At 40.7% G+C, this 23,430-nt stretch overlaps 1 protein-coding gene across 13 annotated transcripts in view; it reads right to left on the bottom strand.

Annotated features, from left to right (window-relative positions):
• Positions 1 to 23,430, bottom strand: part of TBCE (tubulin folding cofactor E) — a 90,947-nt gene that overhangs the window by 51,483 nt on the left and 16,034 nt on the right. For all 13 annotated transcript variants that reach the window (XR_009598572.1, XR_009598571.1, XR_009598570.1 and 10 more), the window contains one exon: positions 9,784 to 9,914. Coding sequence is in view for 10 of the 13 variants with exons in the window: in XM_060406731.1 (XP_060262714.1) it covers positions 9,784 to 9,883 (100 nt within the window). In the remaining 3 variants the exon portion in view is untranslated. The remainder of the gene's footprint in view (positions 1 to 9,783; positions 9,915 to 23,430) is intronic.

The raw sequence follows: 23,430 nt of genomic DNA, 5'->3' as shown, positions 1-23,430 counted from the left end.
CCAAGAGACACATGAGAAGATGCTTGACATTGCTAATTATTAGAGAAATGCAAATCAAAATTACAACAATATATCACCTCACAGTGGTCAGAATGACCATTGTCAAACAAAAGTCTACAAACAAATGCTGGAGAGGGTGTAAAGAAAAGGGAACCCTGTTCCCTTTCAGGAACTCCATACACTGTTGATGGGAATGTAAATTGGTACAGCCACCATAGAGAACAGTACGGAGTTTCCTTGAAAAAGTGAAAATAGAGATCTCCCTCATGATCCAGTGGCTAGGACTGGGCACTTTCACCGCTGGGGCCCATGTTCAATCCCTGGCTGGGGAACTAAGACCCTGCAAGCCCCATGAAGCAGCCAGAAACAAAAATAAAAAAAAAAAAAAACAAACCTCAAAATAGAGCTTTACTATATGATCCAGCAATCTCACTCCCAGGCATGTATCTGAAGAAAACCATAATTCAAAAAGATACATGAGGACTTTCCTGGTGGTCCAGTGCTTAAGAGTCTGCCTGACAATGCAGGGGACAAGGATTAGATCCCTGGTCTGGCAAGATTTCACACACCAAAGGGCAACTAAGCCCGTGCACCACAACTACTCAGCCCTCGGGCCCTAGAGCCCATGCTCTGCAACAAGAGAAGCCACAGCAATGAGAAGCCTCACACCACAGCTAGAGAGCAGCCCCCACTTGCCGCAACTAGAAAAAGCTCAAGCACAGCAATGAAAACCCAGCACAGCCCAAAGCAAGTAAATAAAATGAAAATTTTTTAATTCAGAAAAATTGTTTAAAAAAATACATACATACAAATATTCACTGCAGGAGTATTTACAATAGCTAAGACATGGAAACAACCTAAATGTCCACCAACAGAGGAATGGGTAAAGAAAATATGGAACATATATAAATGGAATATTCCTCAGCCATAAAAAACAATGAAATAATGCCATTTATAACAACATGGCTAGATCTTGTCATACTAAGTAAACTTAAGTCAGAGAAAGACAAATATCATCTGATACTGCATATATACGGAATCTAAAACATGATAGGAGGGGATGGGAAGGAGGCTCCAGAAGAAGATAAAATATATACTCACGGCTGATTTGCGTTGTTGCACGCAGAAACCAACGCAACACTGTAGAGCAATTATCGTCCAATTTAAAATTATTAAAAAAGAAAAAATAAACAAAAAATGATAGGAATGAACTTATTAACAAAATAGAAACAAACTCACAGACTTAGAAAACCAAATTATGGTTACTCAAGGGGAAAGGTGGGTGGGGAGGGATAAATTAGGAGGTTGGGATTAACATACGCACACAACTATATATAAAATAGATAATCAACAAGGATACTGTACAGTGCAGGGAACTTTTACTCAAAAGTCTGTAATAACCTATATGGGGAAAGAATCTAAAAAAGAATTGATATATGTATATGAACAACTGAATGACTTTGCCATACACCTGAAATTAACATAATAATGTAAATCAACTATATTTCAATATTAAATAATTTTTTTTTACAAAAGAAACAAGCTAGGGTAGAATTCTGATGGCATAAACAGCAGATTAAAAGACCTATAATGTTGAAGGATCGTGTGTGTGTGCTTAGCGGCTCAGTTGTGTCCAACTCTTTGCAACCCCATGGACTGCAGCATGCTAGGCTCCTCTGTCCATGGGGCTTCTCCAGGCAAGAATACTAAAGTGGGTTGCCATGCCCTCCTCCAGGGGATCTTCCCAACCCAGGGATCAAACCCAGGTCTCCTGCATTTCAGGCGGATTCTTTACCAACCGAGGCACCAGGGAAGCCCTGAAAGATCATATTATATGTAATTTTGAAGGACTAAATGATTATCCATATTAAAGAATGTACCTACTCCACCTTGTATCTTCAAGGACTGTAAACCAAGAAGTTAATATGAACACAGTTTTTCAATAACCTGACTTATTGGTTTAAAAGAACTCTATTCACCAATATGATAAAATGAATCGAAATTAAAGTTTAAAGTATACATAGTTTTAAAGAAAATGTGTTTATGTTTTAGAGAAGCACAGTGAAGCATCAAGGGAACATTTCATGAAAGGATGGGCAAGATAAAGGACAGAAATGGTGAGGACCTAATAAAAGCAGAAGAGATCAAGAAGAGATGGCAAGAATACACTGAAGAACTACACAAAAAAGGTCTTAATGACTCAGATAACCACAGTGGTGGGGTCACTCAGCTAGAGCCTGGACACTCTGGAGTGTGAAGCCAAGTGGGTCTCAGGAAGCATCACTATGATCAAAGCTAGTGGAGGTGATGGAATTCCAGTTAAGCTATTTAAAATCTTTAAGGATGATGCTGTTAAAGTGCTGCACTCAAAATGTTAGCAAAGTTCAGCTGTGGCCACAGGACTGGAAAAAGTCAGCTTTCATTCCAATCCCAGAAAAAAGCAGTGCCAAAGAATGCTGAAACTACCGAACAACTGAGCTCATTTCACATGGCTTCAGCAGTACGTGAACCAAGAACTTCCCAGATGTTCAAGCCGAATTTAGAAAAGGCAGAGGAACCAGAGATCAAATTGTCAACATTAGCTGGCTCATAGAGAAAGCAAGAGAATTCCAGAAAAACATCTGCTTCATTACCTACACTAAAGCCTTTGACTGTGTGGATCACAACTGTGGAAAATTCTTAAAGAAATGGGAATACCAGACCACTTTACCTGTCTCCTGAGAAACCTGTATACAGGTCAAAAAGCAACAGTTAGAATTGGACATGAAACAACTGACTGGTTCAAAATTGGGAAAGGAGTACAACAAGGCTGTATACATTGTTACTCTGTTTTCAGAGTACACCATGCAAAATGTCAGGCTGGATGAATCACAGGCTGGAATCACAAGATTACCGGGAAAAACATCAAGAACCTCAGATTTACAGATGATGCCACTCTAATGGCAGAAAAAGTGAGGAAAAACTAAAGAGCTTCTTGATGAGGGTGAAAGAGGAGAGTAACAAAGCTGGCTTAAAACTCAACATTCAAAAATTTGAGATCATGGCATCTGGTCCCATCAGTTCATGACCAGTAGATGAAGAAACAGTGGAAACAGCGACAGATTTTATCTTCTTGGGCTCCATGGGGTCGCAAAGAGTCAGACATGACTTAGCAACTAAACAACAACATAAATATCTGTACAAAAAATAAAATATCAAACCTGAATCTGATCAAGCCTATATGTAACTACTAACCTACAGGGAATGTATGGGACAGAAAAACTAAATATTAATGACTTTGTGGGGATGCAATGTAAAAAATTCAGAATATGGGAAATTTTACAAGACAATTTTTTCAACAAACAAATGGTAAGGAAAAAAATAGAGAATCAATTCAGGAAATCCAATATCTAACCAAAAGGATCACCAGGGGGGGAAAAAAGCAGGTAATATGCAAGGGTTAAATTATCAAAGGTATCTTAGAAGAAAACGTCGCATCACTGAAGAAACGCTGTGACCTCAAACCGAGCAGGATTAACTAAGAAAACACACCAGACAATGAGTCAAGAAACACCCACAGCTGACACAGCTGCTCTCATCATAAGGCTTTCGGTCCTCTATTGTTACCGTGGTCACATAATTATGTTAATATACACTAAGAAACAAGAAAGAAAACACAGCACCAAGGCTTCCACAATGTCCCACAAGATCCGACACTCCCCACGAGGCCCACGTACTCTACTTTGCAGTATCTGTGAGATGCCCAAGGTGTCAGCCTCTGCTTTCTTAAGGTGAAGTAGGTTTGTGGAGTTTCACAGTTTAACAAAGGCTGTCAGTGAGGTGGCCCTCTGAGCATCACGACCACCCTGGGGAGTGCACAGAGGGGCTGGGATGAATTCCTCCCCAAGTGGGTGGTCAGGGAGCTTACTCTTAGCTTGAGAGAAGGGTACAGCTGGTTGTTCACACTGAGGTGAAGGGAGGGGTTAAGGGCATCACTCCCAGTCCCCTGGCATGAGGGGCTAGAGGAATTAGGGCCTCCAGGCCCCCACACAGGGCTACAGGGCCACTACCCATGCCGAACATGGGGGTCTTCCAGCGGCCTCGTTACTCTTCTGGGTTCCAGAGTTGAGGAGAGAGCACGTCCCTGGCTCCTGAGCAGTCTCGTTTCCCCCCACCCTCTTCCTCCTCATCCATCCTCAATACTGAAGCTGGACTCTCCCAAGAAAAGAAGGCAAAGACGTCTCCATCTACCAGCTGCAGACAACTGACCTCCCTCAGCTCCTGTTTCAGTGGCAAGCTGAACAAAATCAGTGCCCCAGAGAAAGCGGCCGGACTGAGCAGGCGGGGAGCATACAGGTGGACTGAGGAAGGGGACCCCTCAGCTCTGTCGCCCTCCTTGCATGGGTCTGGGTGCCTCCTGGCTCTTCCTCTAAATTGTGGAGCCACCATTTGTTAAATGTTCAGATTCTGTGTCTTTAGCAGAATGTGTCTTTAGATGGACTGAAGCAAAGGAGTGAAGCTCTTTTTTGTGAACAGTGATTATTCCCCCAAATGACAGCCAGATGCAGGCAGTGCCACCCGGAGATCTTACCTGCAGATACCAGTGGGAGCCACCCCCTTGGGCTTAACTGGACTCCATGGTAACAGTTCGTGAAGGCCGCCCCTGCTCCCCAACAGGCCTGAAAGAGAGGCCTGGAGAGGAACCGAGGATCAGCTGAGGCAGATGGGGCTGAGCTGCTTCAGCAATCAGCCCAGGTTGCTCTAGAGGCCCTGCCCAGATCCTCTGCGGGAGTTCCCGGCCCTGCCACCACCTGGGGAACCAGGTGTAGAGTGTTGGAATCTGAGCTTACAGTTCTGCCCACTGCAACCCTAAAGCAGATAAAACAAACAAAGCCCTAAAACAGAGCCTAGAAATCATAGCACAGAGCAGCAGATCAAATTCCCACTCCATGGTTCATTCCTTCCCCTGAACTGACACCTCCCTTCACAGCTCCAAATATGCCCTGCCTTTGTGTTTCTTTCACATTTTACTCAGCACAGGGAGGGCTTCCCAGTGGCTTAGATGATAAAGAATCTGCTTGCAATGCAGGAGACCTGGGTTTGATCCTTGAGTCGGGAAGATCTCCTGGAGTAGGAAATGGCAACCCACTCCAGTATGCTTGCCTGGAGAATTCTGTGGACCAGAGGAGCCTGGGGGGCTACAGTCCATGGGGTCCCAAAGAGTAGGACACGACTGAGCAAGTAACACTTTCACTTCAGGGGTTAAGAGTCAGAATAATTCCTCATGAATTCCTAACCAGGTGAGCTCAGGTCTACTTAACCTTTCTGTGCCTCGATGTTCTCATCCAGAAAACAGGGAGGATGCTGTCGACATCACTGGATGAGAGATCGTTCCGTCATTCAACAAGTGAACTGAGCACCTAGTAAGCACTCAGAGGACTAGATGTGGCTAGTCCAGGTGCTCAGCAAACACCAGTAACTGGTCTAAGTGCTTTAAGCTTTTAACTCATTGAGTTGTCACAACAGCCCTACAGCCACATCCAGCGAAATAAGCAGTAAGTACTAAATCTCTGTTCCATTTCTCTGCATCTTTGCACCTATCCCAGAGATGAGTTCTACAAGAAATCCAAAAGTAGCACCAATTGAAGTAATGGAAAGAATGCTGCATACAATGATATAATTGATAAAGAGTAAACACACAGAAGTTCCCTCTTGGCAGAATTATAATATTCTGGGGGAAAAATGCCTGATAATACATACATGAAGAAAGTGTCAAAGTCACAGGCAACTTAATAAGTGAAAATAATGTACATCCCTTCATATTGTTAAAGTACCATTAAATAGCTTCCACCTAACTTACTGTATTTGTGAGGTGCCACCCCAATCTGCCTTTAGAAACTGGAATCAATTCCCCCTGGATGCTGGCAGTACTGGCTTTTGGCAGTTGGCACTCAGCTGCAGGCTCTCTTTTAGGATTGTCTCCACTGGAAAAAAACACCTTGGCCCAGAGCACACCTCCTTCCTAAGGCAGCCACAACCCAGTGATAGATCATCACATCTCAACTATGAAAGACTTTGAAGGGCCATCCTATCTTCAGAGTTCCCCCAGAAGATCAGGTAAATCCTTTATTTACAATAATCATGGCACCTGGACTCTCCTGGCTCAGTGGATAAGAATCCGTCTGACAATACAGGAGACATGGGCTTGATCCCTGGTCCAGGAAGATTCCACATGCCATGGAGTCCCTAAGCCCATGCGCCCCAACTCCTGAGCCCGCTCCAGGGCCTACGGCCACAACTAGAAGCCCGCTCCAGGGCCTACAGCCACGATTCCCGAGCCCGCTCCAGGGCCTACGGCCACGACTCCCGAGCCCGCTCCAGGGCCTACGGCCACGACTCCCGAGCCCGCTCCAGGGCCTACGGCCACGACTCCCGAGCCCGCTCCAGGGCCTACGGCCATGACTCCCGAGCCCACTCCAGGGCCTACGGCCACGACTCCTGTGCCCGCATGCCTAGAGTCCCTGCTCTGCAACAAGAGAAGCCATGCAACACAATACAGGGTATCGCCCGTGCTTGCTGCAACTAGAGAAAGCCCACGTGAAGCGATGAAGACCGAGCACGGCCAAAAATAAACAAAAATTAAAAATAAATAAAAGACTGGAATGATCATGGCCCAACTTCTCCCTCTGCCCAATCCAGCCCCCTTCCCTTCCCTGGCATTACTATCAATTCTAAGAGGACTACCTAATACACTTCTTGAATAGTAAACTTCCTAAATGTGAATCTCCATCTCAGTCTACTTCCCAGAGAACTAGGGCATTTGAAATTTCCAAGAATTGGACATTGATCCAATACTTTCACACAGCAACTTGGCAATATATATCAAGCATCTTAAACTATTCATAGTCTTGAGAAGCAACAGAACAGAACGGCTATGGGCTCTAAAGCACAGTTTCAAATCCCAGCTTTTTACAGGAAAACTTTGGGACCTGAGTCTCGGGCTCTTCATCCGTAAAAATAACATGTCTATTCTACAGCTGTTATAACTTTAGAGTTGTAAGAATGTTCTTGTTCAAAGTGGAGAGCATATAAGAGCAACTGGTACACAATGCTGCTTAATTAGCCATGAAGGTTGCTAACCAGCTGACTTTAAGATTAAACGTTACTTTCTCTTTCGATTTACCAATAATCCAAGTAAAACAAGAGAAGAAACCCTCTCCATACTAAATATTCTGGTAAATCTTAGGTCCATGAAGGCAGAGTTCATAACTATCTAGTTCAGTGGTTCTCAACCTTAATGAACCTAATAAAATGCCCTGGAGAGCTTCTTAAAACAGAGATGGCTGGGTCCCATCTCCAGAGTTGCTGATTCAGTAGTTCTGGGGTGGGGCCCAAGAATGCGCATTGCTAACAAGTAACCAAGTGACATTGATACTCCTCAGTGACAATATTTTGAGACCCTCTGGTGTAAATTTACCACTGAATACCTTCACTGCAGATGGTGACTGCAGCCATGAAATTAAAAGACGCTTACTCATTGGAAGGAAAGTTATGACCAACCTAGATAGCATATTCAAAAGCAGAGACATTACTTTGCCGACTAAGGTCCATCTAGTCAAGGCTATGGTTTTTCCAGTGGTCATGTATGGATGTGAGAGTTGGACTATGAAGAAGGCTGGGCGCCGAAGAATTGATGCTTTTGAACTGTGGTGTTGAAGAAGACTCTTGAGAGTCCCTTGGACTGCAAGGAGATCCAACCGGTCCATTCTGAAGGAGATCAACCCTGGGATTTCTTTGGAGGGAATGATGCTAAAGCTGAAACTCCAATACTTTGGCCACCTCATGTGAAGAGTTGACTCATTGGAAAAGACTCTGTAGCTGGGAGGGATTATGGGCAGGAGGAGAAGGGGACGACAGAGGATGAGATGGCTGGATGGCATCACTGACTTGATGGACGTGAGTCTGAGTGAACTCCGGGAGTTGGTGATGGACAGGGAGGCCTGGCGTGCTGCGATTCATGGGGTCGCAAAGAGTCGGACACAACTAAGCGACTGAACTAACTGACCTTGTATACATTTAAGCCAATTCCTAATATATAGAAGGCACTTAAATATTTGTTGACTGATTGACTAAGACATATAAATAAGTCTACTATATTACTGTCATTGACAAAAGTAAAAAAAACAACTAGAAATTTATGTCTAAAAAGGAGGAATGATTAAGCAAGCTATGCACCATACTAAATACAACCATTAAGAAATGCAAGTAAAGGAGTGCTCTGGGGGCCTTGTGGTTAGGACTCTGGGCTTTCACTGCCATGGCTACGGTTCAGTCCCTGGTCAGGGACCTGAGATCTCACAAGCCAAATACAAGTAAATCCATTGCTATACACTAACAATGGCAGATCAGAAAGAGAAATTCAAGAAACAATTTCACTTAGCATCTTATCACAAAGAATAGAATACCAAGGAATAAACCTAAGGGGACAAAAGATCTATACTCTGAAAACTGTAAGATGCTGATGAAAGAAATCGAAGAAGACACAACCGATGGAAATAATATTCATGGACTGGAAGACTCAATATTGTCAACATGACCTTATAACCCAAGGCAATCTACAGATTCAATGCAATCCCTACCAAATTACCACTGGCATTTTCCACAGAACTAGAAAATAATCTTAAAATCTGTATGGAGACACAAAAGATCCCAAACAGCAAAAGCAATCTTGAGAAAGAAAAACAGAACTGGAGGAACCAGGCTCCTTGATTTCAGACTATACTACAAAGCTACAGTCATCAAAACAGTATGGTACTGGCACAAAAACAGAAATACAGATCAATGGAACAGGACAGACAGTCCAGAAATAAACCCATGGACCTATGGTCAATTAATCTATAACAAAGAAGGCAAGAACACGCAATGTTGGAAAGACAGTGTCTTCAACAAATAGTGGTGGCAAAAATGGACAGCTATATGTAAAAAAAAATGAAATTAGATCATTCTTTAACATCATAACACAAATATAAACTCAAAATGCATTAAATATCTAAATGTGAGACCGGGTACTATAAAATTCCTAGAGGAAAACATAAGCAGAACGCTCTCCAACATAAACTGCAGCAATATCTTTTCTCAATCTGTCTCCCAGAATAATGAGAAAAAAAAACAAAAATAAAGAAATGGGACCTATTTAAACTCAAAAGCTTCTGTACAGCAAAGGAAACAATAAAGAAAATGAAGTGTCAACATACAAACTGGGAGAAAATATTTGCAAAGAGGACCTATAGGTGGCCAAAAGGCAACATATACAAATACTGAATCATTATATTGTACACCTGAAACTAATATATTAATTATGTCTCAATAAAAAAGGAAATACAAGTAAAATAATGCTATAGAAACAGACATATACCAAATCATAAGTGAAAAATGGTAACACAAAATTGTATTCAGATCAATTTGAATTACACATATACATGAATTAATGATAATAGAAATTTCAAAACTATTACTTCATTTTCGAGCTTAGGATTATGGGAATTCAAGTTTTGTTATGGTTTAAAGTTACACTGAAGCTATTTTAAGACTGACTTAATATAAAATAGTAACATTAAATAGTTAGATAAGTGTATAATCAAATTAAGTCATGGATACCACAGGATATTGTCCCTGAAGTAAAACTGTATCAGAGCATCTATAACTTGGTGGTTAGCATCCTCAAATTGGTATCATAGACCTCTACTGAGACACCTACCAGAAACAGCGACAAAATAAACACGCGCACACAGTGCCATAGATTACCTGCCACAGGAGGGACAATGCCAGAAAAACGCACTGTTGCGTGCTCCCCGTTAACTTCAACTCTCCGACCGATGACGTCCGACGGCAGAGTGCTGTTCATTGTAACATAGCCAGAATCCAAAATATGAGATCTAGGAAAAGAACGTGACATTAACAAGAACTTAGTAAAATTCGTAAAAAAAAAATTTTTTAACTGTATGCAGAAGCTCATTAGGTCAACGCTTCTACCCAATTTAGCCTTCCTATTTTGGTAAAGAGAAGAACCTAAGGGTTTATGTGTCAGACTCTCAGAATGTGATTTTACTTTACTCTCCATTTTGATAATTTAATGCATTAAAAAAAAAAACACCTTGCTTAACTCTAGTTAGCTCACATCACATGACTGTACTTTTACTAAGGATGGGAAGGGAAGGAAAAGAGAGGGGGATCAAGGTGACAGAGAAAAGGGACAGGAGACTTGCAACACAGGCATCATTCTCTGCCCAGGAAGCAGAAACACACAAACCCAGAGGCAGGAAGGAACACGTGTGATGACAAATTTAGAACCCTAACAATAGGGAGCCCAACAGAAAAGCATCATCTCTCCAGGAATGATCACTAGATCCAATTCCCACTCCAACAAGTCAGCTTCTTCAACAGATAAAAAAGAAAGAGATGGAAGGGGGAAAAAAAAAAAAGATTAAAGGAAATGTAAGAGATGTCAACTAATTACAATATATGAACATTATTTGGAACCTGAACTCTTAAGAACTGTAAATAATTTTCAAAATAAATTACGAGAAAAATTGAACATTTGAATGCTGACTAGATAGCTGATGATATTCAAGAATAATTGTCTCCAGTAAGGCTATTATAAAATCAATTTATTTGGGGGAAAAAACGGAAAGGGGAATTCCCTGGACCAGTGGTTAGGATTCCACGGGTTCACTGAAGGGGGCACAGCTTCAATCTCTGCTCAAGGAACTAATGATCCCGAATGCTGCACAGTGAGGCCAAAAAATAAAACTTAAAAAGTCAAAGAATAATTGTGAAATTTTTAGCTATGAAAATGGCATAGTGGTTATGACTTTTTAAAATATCATATCTTTCAGAAATATACATTAAATTATTTACAAATTTTAAAAAGTCATATTTTAGACATGTCACACAGTGGTGATGTAGACAACACACTGAAAGGAAGTAAAAAGCAGAGGGGACAGTTAGGGAAACAGTGCTGTAATTGAAAACAAGCAAAGAATGAACCAAGACACTGGCCTCCATCCATTCATTTGACACATACTAAGTACATCAAGGCTGTATATTGTCACCCTGCTTATTTAACTTCTATGCAGAGTACATCATGAGAAACGCTGGGCTGGAGGAAGCACAAGCTGGCAGCAAGATTGCCGGGAGAAATATCAATAACCACAGATATGCAGATGACACCACCCTTATGGCAGAAAGTGAAGAGGAACTCAAAAGCCTCGTGATGAAAGTGAAAGAGGAGAGTGAAAAAGTTGGCCTAAAGATCAAAATTCAGAAAACGATGATCATGGCATCTGGTCCCATCACTTCATGAGAAATAGATGGGGAAACAGTGGAAACAGTGTCAGACTTTTTATTTTCGGGGGCTCCAAAATCACTGCAGATGGTGATTGCAGCCATGAAATTAAAAGACGCTTACTCCGTGGAAGGAAAGTTATGACCAACCTAGACAGCATATTCAAAAGCAGAGACATTACTTTGCCGACTAAGGTCCATCTAGTCAAGGCTATGGTTTTTCCTGTGGTCATGTATGGATGTGAGAGTTGGACTGTGAAGAAGGCTGAGCGCCGAAGAATCCATGCTTTTGAACTGTGGTGTTGGAGAAGACTCTTGAGAGTCCCTTGGACTGCAAGGAGATCCAACCAGTCCATTCTAAAGGAGATCAACCCTGGGATTTCTTTGGAGGAAATGATGCTAAAGCTGAAACTCCAGTACTTTGGCCACCTCATGTGAAGAGTTGACTCATTGGAAAAGATTCTGATGCTGGGAGGGATTGGGGCAGGAGGAGAAGGGGATGACAGAGGATGAGATGGCTGGATGGCATCACTGACTTGATGGACGTGAGTCTGAGTGAACTCCAGGAGTTGGTGATGGACAGGGAGGCCTGGCGTGCTGCTATTCATGGGGTCGCAAAGAGTCGGACACGACTGAGCAACTGAACTGAACTGAAGCACTAACCACATGCTGGCTAAAACGCTGGACCCCACATGACAAACAGTAAACCCTACATGTATGATTCCTGCCTCAGAGTATAAGTACAGTGAGTGAAAGCTGAGAAAAAGGTATGGATTTTGGAGAACGTTAAGAGCTAGAACAGGATCTGGAGATTAAATGGATAGAAATGGTAAAATTGAAGACTAGGAAGACAAGATTGTGTCTGGGGTAGATGGTGGCACCAAACACCAGCATGAGTAATACAATAGGAGGTTCAAGTGTGGGAGGGAAAACAACTTGAAGTGTCTATCGAATGTCATGATGGATGTAGGTCTCTAGTTCAAAGGCCACGTTTTCACTAGAAATGTGTATTTGGGAGTCGTCACCTCAGTATAAAAGTGGATGAGATCGGAAGTGTACTAGGTGAAAAGAAAAGAGATTACTGAGAGAACTCTGGGGAAACATAATATTTAAAAGAGAAAGGGAAGAAACCTCTAACAAAGAATCCGAGGAAAACCAGGTTTGGTTTTCCTGGCTTTTCCTCTAGACTCTGCAAGTGGTGTTGGGAAAGTTGGACAGCTGCATATGAATCAATGAAGTTAGAACACACACTCTCATCATATACAGAAATAAACACAAAATGGCTTAAAGACTTACATATAAGATACAACACCACAAAACTCCTACAAGAGATCATAGGCAAAACATTCTGACATAAACTGTACCAATGTTTTCTTTCAGTCTCCCAAGGCATTAGAAATAAAAGCTGCTGCTAAGTCGCTTCAGTCGTGTCCGACTCTGTGCGACCCCATAGACTGCAGCCCACCAGGCTCCCCCGTCCCTGGGATTCTCCAGGCAAGAACACTGGAGTGGGTTGCCATTTCCTTCTCCAATGCATGAAAGTGAAAAGTGAAAGGGAAGTCGCTCAGTCGTCTCCGACTCTTAGCGACCCCATGAACTGCAGCCCACCAGGCTCCTCTGTCCATGGGATTTTCCAGGCAAGAATACTGGAGTGGGGTGCCATTGCCTTCTTCAAGAAATAAAAGCAAAAATAAACAAATAGAGCCTAATCAAATTTACAACCTTTTGCACAGCAAAGGAAATCATAAACAAAACAAAAAGACAACCTCTGGAATGTGAGAAATATTTGCAAATGATGCGACCAACAAGGGCTTAATTTCCAAAGCACACAAACAGCTCATAAAACTCAACATCAACAAAAACAAACCACCCGATCAAAATCTGGGCAGAACACCTAAAGAGACATTTCTCCAAAGAAATAGATGGCCAATAAGCACATGAAAAGATGCTCAACATCACTAATTATTAGAGAAAAGCAAATCAAAATTACAATGAGATACCACCTCACATCTGTTAGAATGACCATCATTAAAAAGTCTATAGATAATAAATGCTGGAGAGGGTGTGGAGAAAAGGGAACCCTCCTACACTGCTGGTGGGAATGTAAGTTGGTGCAGTCACTGTGGAAAACAGTATGGAGGTTCCTCAGAGAATGAAAAACAGGATTATCATATGATCCAGCAATCCCACTCTGGGACATACATCCAAACAAACCTGTGTCAAAAAGTTACATGCACCCCTGTGTTCACAGTAGCACTATTCACAATAGCCAGGACGTGGAAGCAACCTAAATGCCCAATAACAGATGAATGGATAAAGACGTGGTCCATACATACAATGGAATACTACTCAGTCCAAAAGAAGGAAATAATGCCATCTGCAGCAACATGGACTATCCATGAGATTTTCATAACAAGAGATGATCATACTAAGTGACGCAAGTCAGAGGAAGAGAAACACATGATATCACTTGTCTGTGGAATCTAAAATATGGCATAAGTGAACTTATCTATGAAACAGAATCACAGACCCAGAGAACAAGTTGGTGGTGGCCAAGGGGGAGGGATGGAGTGGAATCCTTGGGTTAGTATATGTTAAGTTTTTATATACACAATGGATAAACAACAAGGTCCTACTGGTATAGCACAAAGAGCTATATTCAATATCCTATGATAAACCATAATGGAAAAAAATATTTTAAAACAGAATGCATGTATATATATGTGTGTGTGTGTATAACTAAACCACTTTGCAGCACTGCAGAAATTAACACAACACTGTAAAACAACTATAGTTCAATTTAATAAAAACAATAAATAAATGATTTTTAAAAAATACAGGCAAACCTCTTGAGATGTTGTGTTTGATTCCAGAATACTGCAATAAGGTGAGTACTGGAAGAAAAAAAAAAAGGCGCAGGGGAGGGGAGGCTGAATTTTGACAGTTTGATTATCCAAGGGCAAGAACAAAAACAGAGAAAGAAAGATAAATATGGGTGGACAGGACAGTCAGGAAGGAGCCAACATCTAGATCTAAACTTGCCTGGCAGGTTTGAAAAGCAAAAGGGAAATCAGCCCAGAGCCTCAAATTGGTGGGAAGAATCAAAACAGTTCAGATAATTTGAAGAAGAGTCAATAGGAAGATGAGGGCAGGTATGGGGAAGCCATGGTTTAGCAAGCTCAGACACATGTGGAGTCAGGCAGCTAAGAGGTCTAGTCAGTAGGTAGGGCCCTGATGCCAAGCTCTAGTCCCCAAGGAGAAAAACCTGTAAGGTCACTATAGACCACCATTCCTACAAGAAGTTAAAGCGGAAGTCCAAATCTTGGTTCCTTGAGCTAGAGTGCATGCGGGCTATCCAAACCCAGACACTCACAACTAAGCCTCACAAGCAGTCTGAAGCTCTTGATGGGGCTTGGCCTAAGGAGACCACTTTATAGATCACGCTCACAGCAAGGATGTCTGGATAAGAAGAAACGGGCTGTGGTCACCTGGTGAGTAGGAAACCAAGTGGCATAAATGGCAGAAGTGAGAAAAGGAGACATTAGGAAGTCATCCTCATTTTCTTTTAATACATATAATTACTTGATAAAAGTTTAAAGTTCCTTCACCGGCTCAATTCTACTTGATCTCTAGTAACAATTCTTTTCATTCCCACCTGTATGTTGTGTTCACAGGATCCGAGATGATCCGGTGTATGGTATCCAAGGTCAGTTAATAACTGGTTCTACATCATGATTTATTTATTTATTTATTTTGGCAGCATCCTGCACCTTGCGGGATCTTAGTTCCCCAAGCAGGGATTGAATCTGGGCCGTGAGAAGTGAAAGCGTGAGGTCCTAACCACTGGACCACACCAGGGAATTCCCTGCTTTATGTATTTTTGATGATCCTGTCTAGTCTCTTAACTCTTCTAGTAATTGTTTCTTTAACTGTGACCTTCTGCAAGGAACTAGAAACTGGCTCCTTGTCTTGGTGACCTATGCCTTGGTTTCTTCTCCCTCTGGCCAGTCGCCCAATAAGTCCCTGTATCCTGTTGTCAGACCCACTGGAGGTTAGTCACTGGTCCACCCTGGACCTCCACAGCCTGTTGCTGTCATTTCCACCCACTGATTTGAGTACTGCCCTCTACAGCTATAAAGAAGCAACTATTCCCTTTTCCAGCTGACATTCAAATATCTGAAGACCCCATTATGTTATTACTTCCCCTCTCTCCTCTTCCTGTCCTCATCTTCTAAACCCCGTTAACAGGGTAAACATTCCCACATCCATCCTCATGTGAATCCCAAGATCTCCTCCATAATTCATTTACGGATTCTTTTCTTAATATTACAACACCCGTACACCGAAAACTAACACAACATTGTAAACCAACTACGCTACAATAAAAACAAAAGCAAAACACCTAAAACTGAAAACCATATTCCAAGTGTGATGACTTGTGTGGATTCAATGGTCTGAACATCACACCTCTAATGATATAGCCTAATATTATATTTCACTTTTTCTCCTTTTCATGGGAAAGACTGCTGCCTGCTATTAAGACTGCAAGGAAATAAACTATATCACTTTCTGATCATAAAATTAAAATGTTTAAATTTCACTAATTATTACCTTCCCTGTAATAGGAAATGGCAACCCACTCCAGTATTCTTGGCTGGAAAACTCCCATGGACTCCTAGGAGCCTGGAGGACATACTCCACAGGGTTGCAAAGAGTCGACCACAACTGAGTGACTGAGCATGCATATATTATTACATTACTCTAAAAAACACTTTTCCATAGTTTTAAAAGTCCTTTAAGTCTCATTAACGTGTAAATAGAATTTCATTACAATAGAAACAGATACATAATTTCTGTTCTATTTCTTTTAATATTCTGCCAACATTTTTCTATACAGCCACAGAATCATAGTAACTAATTTACTCTTGACATGTAGATAACACAATTTAATCGCTTCTCTATTGTTATGGTTTTATTATTTACTAATCCAAAGAAAACAGCTAAAAATATCTTTTATTTTAAAACTATTAGTATCCTCTTAAATATTTTCATAGGAAAAATTCTTGAGACGATTACTCCAAGTAAATAAATACACTTAAGATTCTAGAAAGTCATGACCAACTTATTCATCAAAAAAGAAGCACTACCACTGACACCAAGAGAAAATCTACTTGTTTATTTCTTAGGAAGTCTCATCAAGAGCTTTCAAATCAGGCCTTCTCTATGCTGTATTTGTATAACTAATGTTTGAGGCAGGAATTTAATACATTACATCATTATTATAAATGTAGAACTTTACATTCATATATACTAAACATTAAATAATCCAACATATTTACTATCTCTCCTGTGTAGTTTTGTAAAAACGAAGACAAAAAAGAATATAAGACTCTAACCAAAGACAGAAACCCATGGGTAACACTTGTCAGTTACAAGCCTTTCTATTATCCACCTCACATTGAAGAATGTCATGAACTTTGTGAAATGTTTCACTGAAATCAAAATACACTGTCAGTCAAGAGACATAATCCTGTCAATCAAACAGAGGAGGAATGGGGTGGAAGAAGGCTTCATTTCAATTCAGTCGCTCAGTCGTATCCGACTCTTTGCGACGTCATGGACTGCAGCACACCAGGCTTCCCTGTCCATCATCAACACCTGGAGCCTACTCAAATTCACATCCATTACATCAGTGACGCCATCCAACTATCTCATCCTCTGTCGTCCCCTTCTCCTCCCGCCTTCAATCTTTCCCCAGCATCAGGGTCTTTTCCAATGAGTCAGTTCTTCACATCAGGTGGCCAAAGTATTGGAGTTTCAGCTTCAACATCAGTCCTTCCAATGAATATTCAGGACTGATCTCCTTTACGATGGACTGGTTGGATCTCCTTGCAGTCCAAGGGACTCTCAAGGTCTTCTCCAACACCACAGTTCAAAAGCATCAATTCTTTGGCACTCAGCTTTCTTTATAGTCCAACTCTCACATCCATATGTGACTACTGGAAAAATCATAGCTTTGACCAGATGGACTTTTGTTGGTAATGTAATGTCTCTGCTTTTTAATATGCTATCTAGGTTGGTCATAGCTTTTCTTCCAAGGAGCAAATGTCTTTTAATTTCATGGTTGCAGTCACCATCTGCAGTGATTTTGGAGCCCCCCCAAAATAAAGTCTGTCACTGTTTTCATTGTTTCCCCATCTATTTGCCATGAAGTGATGGGACCAGATGCCATGATCTTCGTTTTCTGAATGTTGAGCTTTAAGCCAACTTTTCCATTCTCTTCTTTCACTTTCATCAAGAGGCTCTTTAGTTTTTCTTCACTTTCTGCCATAAGGGTGGTGTCATCTGCACATCTGAGGTTATTGATGTTTCTCCCGGCAATCTTGATTCCAGCTTGTGTTTGTCCAGTCCAGCGTTTCTCATGATGTACTCTGCATAGAAGTTAAATAAGCAGGGTGACAATATTCAGACTTGACATTGTCCTTTCCCAATTTGGAGCCAGTCTATTGTTCCAGGTCTGGTTCTAACACTTCTTGACCTTCATTCAGGTTTCTCAGGAGGCAGGTAAGGTCTGGTATTCCAATTTCTTCTAAGAATTTTCCAGAGTTTGTTGTGATCCACACAGTCAAGGGCTTTAGTGTAGTCAATGAAGCAGAAGTAGCTGTCTTTCTAAAATTCTCTTGCTTTTTCTATGATCCAGCGGATGTTGACAATCTGACCACATGCATGATAAGTGCTTAAATGAAAAAGGCATTAAACTTTTACAGTAATATCTTGAGACTGAGAAACCACACCCACACAACTTTTATTACTTTTATTACTTTTATATGACTACAATTGTTCTATGTTATCATTATTTTTAATCTCTTACCGTGTCTAATTCATAAACAAACTTGAGGGGGAAACACTATAATTAGAGGTACTATCTGCAGCTTCAGGAATCCACTGGGGGTTTCGGAATATAACCTCCACAGATAAGGAAGACTACTGCATTTTTCTTTTTTTATATATATCTAAAAATGTTTAGGATTTGGACCCCTGGCAGTCTAGTGGGTAGGCCTCTCACCTTCAACTGCTGGGGGCCCAGGTTAAATCCCTGGTTGGGAAAGTAAGCCTTCAGGCTAAGAGGCGCAGCCAAAAAATAAAGTTTAAGATTTAGTTTAAAAAAATATATTACTAAAAGCAACAAAAAAGAAAGAAATGTGTTACTGTACCCAAGGAGCTGGTTTTCTTATACTATTTTTTAGTCTAAATCAATCCTAAAAGCTTTTAAGTTTTTTCACATGTTGATTTTGCGGTTCTCCTATTTCTCTTAAGAGGTGTGTTAGAGGGTCTCAGTCATTGGTTTAGAACTATCTCTTCCTCTATTTTAGTAATCCCCTTTGCTTTTTTCTATGCGTATCTTTTTCACCTAAATTTTGAATAGCTAGTCATTCTCCCTTCCCACTGACAACAGCTTTATTTGTATCTTATAGACACTTCCATACATATTTTATGCACATATAAGGAAACATTCTTTTCTTTCTTTACACAGATGATGGCATACTATATGTGTGATTCTATTCCTTGTATTTTCATTCAATAATACATCCTAAAGACTTATCCAGAGCCATGTCAGGAGCATTTAAATTTTTTATAGCTGCATAGGATTTATATAGATATAACAATTTATATAACCAGTATTCAAGGTTATGGACATTTAGGTTACTCCCAAGTTTTTGCTACTGCAAACAATACATCAAGGATTAATCCTGTATATTTATCTTTTACAGCTGTGCAAAAATATCTGTAGGAAACATTCTCAAAATGGGTACTGCTAAGTCAACAGGTATGTGCATTTTTAATTCTGATAAGTAATGACAAATACCCCTTTCTAGTGGCCGACCCTATTTATAATTCCATTAGCTGTATATAAGCCCCCATATCAGCACAACCTTGCCCTTCACAGAATATTAACACCCTTTTAGTTACTTGTCAGTCTGATAAATGAAATATGTATTTTATTTGCATTTCTTTTTATGAGGAGAACTAAGCATCTATTAATTTTGATCTCCTTTTCTGTGAACTACATGTTCAGAATCCTTTGTCAATTTCCTATGGGTTTATGATCTTTTTCTTAGTTGACTTTTAAAATCTAAACTTTTTTCTGCATGGTCTTAATGATGAGATGCTACACAATTCCTCAAATAAAATAATTTGAAAAAAACTGAATGTAGAGACAGAAGCAGACATCTGCACACCCAGATGTTCACAGGAGTATTATTCACAACAGCCAAGAGGTGGGAATAACTCAAATGCCCACTGATGGAGGAATGGATAAAACAAACACAATATATACACCCTGGATTACGCAGCCTTAAAGTGAAGGAAATTCTACCACCTGATACAGGAGTGAATCTCAGAAAAACAACACTAAGCGAGATAAGCCAGTCACAACAGGAAAAATACCGTATGATTCCACTGAAGAGAGGCACCTAGGGTAGTCACCTTCAGATAGAAAGCAGAATCTTGGCTACCACATGCTGTGGTGAGAGGGCAATGAGTTGTTCAATGGTGACAGTTTCAATTTGGCAAAATGAACAGTGTTCTGAAGACAGTGTTCTGAAGAGAGCTGACCAATAATATAAACGTACCAAACACTACTATACATTAAAAAAAGGTTAAGATAGTAAATTTTATATTGTCTGTATTTTACTAGAATTTAAAAAATAATTTAAAATTTAACCCCCAAATTTTAGATTTTACAGAACTTTGATTCAGCTTTGACTGGGACACTGAATCCTAAAAGTATGGTAATTCTCTATTTTTCAAATGTACTTTCCTGATACCCAAGGACACAGTTCGATTATACTCAACATTTTCTCTGGAGAGACTCAAATATAGTAGTTTCATTTCCCACAACATTCAGCATCTCCTACTTCACTTGTTTCTTCCTCCTTGTCCATGAGATTTCAAACCAAAGAAATCTTTTCTCTCATTTTGTTTTTTACCAAGAACCTAAATGATAAAAAGGAAAAAAAAAAGTCTTGGCCCTAGGAAGGAAAGGATCTCTGGCAGAATTTAAGATCACTGAAATCGTCCATCATACCTCTATCTTATTTTTGTGCTACTTTTACAATCTAGAGAGCAACAACCTTACTCTCCTTCTTACCACATGATCTATAGATCTCTTCTTTCTCTCTCTCCTTTTGTCATTTATGCTTAACAGGCTAATGCCAATACTCTTGGCTGCAAACAAGTATATGCATCTTCCTCATATACAATATCAATCACACAAATCTTACATTGGATTGTTTTTAACAAAGATATATCTCCATTCAAATAATAAGCCTATCCCAGCAAGTTTTAGTGACATTCACAGTACCGCATATATCTTCCTAGAAAGGACCCTTGAGCCCACAAGTTCAGTTACTGAGCTTTTGCCAGAATCTCTCTTCCTAAATAAAGTGTATGCTATCTCAAAATAAATGTTACATTCATCACCACTTCGAAATTGTAATATTTATTACACCTGCCACCGGAGTGCTACTTACTATTTTATAGTAAAACACACACACAGTGAAGGGACTTCGCTGTCAGTCCAGTGGTTAAAATTCTGCACTTCCCCTGCAGGCGGCGCCAGTTCAATCCCTGGTTGGGGAACTGAGATCCTACATGTGGCACAGAGCGGCCAAGAACAAAACAAAAAAAGAAACACGCATACTCTTATACTACCATTTTTAAAGGATTTTGATAACTTTATTTCACAAAAATGATTTCATATGAAATTCTAGGTTTTTTGTTTTTTTTTTTTTTTCAGCTCTTTTAAAAAGCTTTTTTGGCTGTGCTGGGCCTTCCCAGCTGTGTGCAGGCTTTCTCTAGCGGTGGTGAGAGGGAGCTGTTCTCTAGTTGCAGTGCTTCAGCTTATCACTCTAGTGCCTTCTCTTGTCACAGAGCCCACAAGCTCTAGAATTTACGGGCTTCAGTAGTTGTGACGCTTGGGTTTAGCTCCCCCATGGCATGTGGAATCTTCCCTGACTAGGGATCAAACCCACGTCTCCTGTACTGACAGGCGGATTCTTCACCATTGAACCACAGGTCAATCCTGAAATCCTCTTTTTTCTGTATTTAAAAATATTCTAAGGAGTTCACAGGCTTCATCAGACTGTGAAGAGGTCTTTACCTAAATAATCAATTAAGAAAACTGAAGGATATGAGAGGAACAACAAACCATATGATTGAAAATAAATTACACAAAAAATACAAAAAAAAAATTACAGCACTGTACAAAGTACTTTTACTTTCCTTATTTTAACTGCACAATAGTCCTTCAAAATTTTAGCAATTTAGGTAAAAATAACTGCTATCTTTTACAACTGGAAGAATCTTAACTTGGGAATGGCACCTAATGAAAGAACAAGAGTCACTGCTATGTTGCCAAAATGGTTTTTCCTATTTTCTGCCTCCTTTAGCCCAAACATTTTCCCTTTCTGGGAAGTGTATTTTGTCTCGTGGGCTACCATTTCCCCCGCTACAGGAGTACATACACGGCCCAGGACGGCCAGTCTGATGACTCTTTACCCCCATTTCTTTGCACACAGCAGCTAGTCCATGTGTGAAGATCCTTGACCAGGCAGAGCCAATCTTCCAGGAAATGACGTTGCAAAAAACTAAACAGAAACTTCAATTAAATAACAGGTCAGAAAGGAGGAGTTCTCACGCCCTGCAATCTTAGCACAGCCCAACAAGATGAAAGACTCCTTTTCCTGAAAGGCCTCAGCGAATGGAAAACCGCTGACCCTGTTTACTGAGCCCTCCCAGCTTCCTTTCATGAAAGCCTTCTCCTTTCCATGCAGTGCAGGGACTTGCACATGGCCGGCCCAGAGTTGCAATTCCCTGTTGATCCCAAATAAAACTTATTTGGAGAGAAGTGGCAGTCTGCTTGTTCTTAGTCAAAATCGGGCACTTGAAGAGAGGATTCATTTCTTTCTTTCTCAAAACCTTAAAACAAAAGGACCACTTAAACCTGGACAACTGAGGGACACCTTTGCCACTATGTGGAAAAAACTTGTCTGGGAACAAGGCCAAAGAGAAAAGCAGAGTTGACCCAGCTATGCTTAAAACCTTTCATTAGTCCAGTTCAATGAACCATGAAATTATTTGTTTTGTTCACATAAGTTTGAGCTGGGATTCTTGTCCTGCAACTGAAAAGTAAGTAAGAATTTAGGTTATATTTGTTCCTATTTAATGTTATATGGTCCGTCAAGGCTATGGTTTTTCCTGTGGTCATGTATGGATGTGAGAGTTGGACTGTGAAGAAGGCTGAGAGCTGAAGAATTGATGCTTTTGAACTGTGTTGGAGAAGACTCTTGAGAGTCCCTTGGACTGCAAGGAGGTCCAACCAATCCATTCTGAAGGAGATCAACCCTGGGATTTCTTTGGAAGGAATGATGCTAAAGCTGAAACTCCAGTACTTTGGCCACCTCACGCGAAGAGTTGACTCATTGGAAAAGAGTCTGATGCTGGGAGGGATTGGGGGCAGGAGGAGAAGGGGACGACAGAGGATGAGATGGCTGGATGGCATCACTGACTCGATGGACATGAGTCTGAGTGAACTCCGGGAGATGGTGATGGACAGGGAGGCCTGGCGTGCTGCAATTCATGGGGTCGCAAAGAGTCAGACACGACTGAGCAACTGAACTGAACTGAACATTATATGGATATTATATGCAGCCAGTTGGCTGGATAAAAATATTACATGTTAGCTATGGGAGAACTGGACAACTTAACCTCAGTTTCCCCAACTGCAAAATACAGTAATATTAGGAGCACAGGGCTGTTTTAAGAATTAAATGAGTTACTATGTGTAGAAAGGTTCAACACATAGTAAATGTATTAGTCAATTAAGATCATAAATCAGATTCTATTCAGTCATGTCCAATTCTTTGTGATCCTATAGATTGTAGCCCACCAGGCTCCTCTGTCCATGGGATTTCCCAGGCAAGAATATTAGAATGGGTTGCCATTTCCTTCTCCATGCTGCTACTGCTAAGTCACTTCAGTCGTGTCCGACTCTGTCCCTGGGATTCTCCAGGCAAGAACACTGGAGTGGGTTGCCATTTCCTTCTC

This window comes from Ovis aries, chromosome 25 (assembly GCF_016772045.2).
Source record: "Ovis aries strain OAR_USU_Benz2616 breed Rambouillet chromosome 25, ARS-UI_Ramb_v3.0, whole genome shotgun sequence".
NCBI classification, from domain to species: domain Eukaryota; kingdom Metazoa; phylum Chordata; class Mammalia; order Artiodactyla; family Bovidae; genus Ovis; species Ovis aries.
The sequence above is the reverse complement of the archived record's forward strand: the minus strand, read 5'-3'. Positions and strand labels throughout refer to the sequence as shown.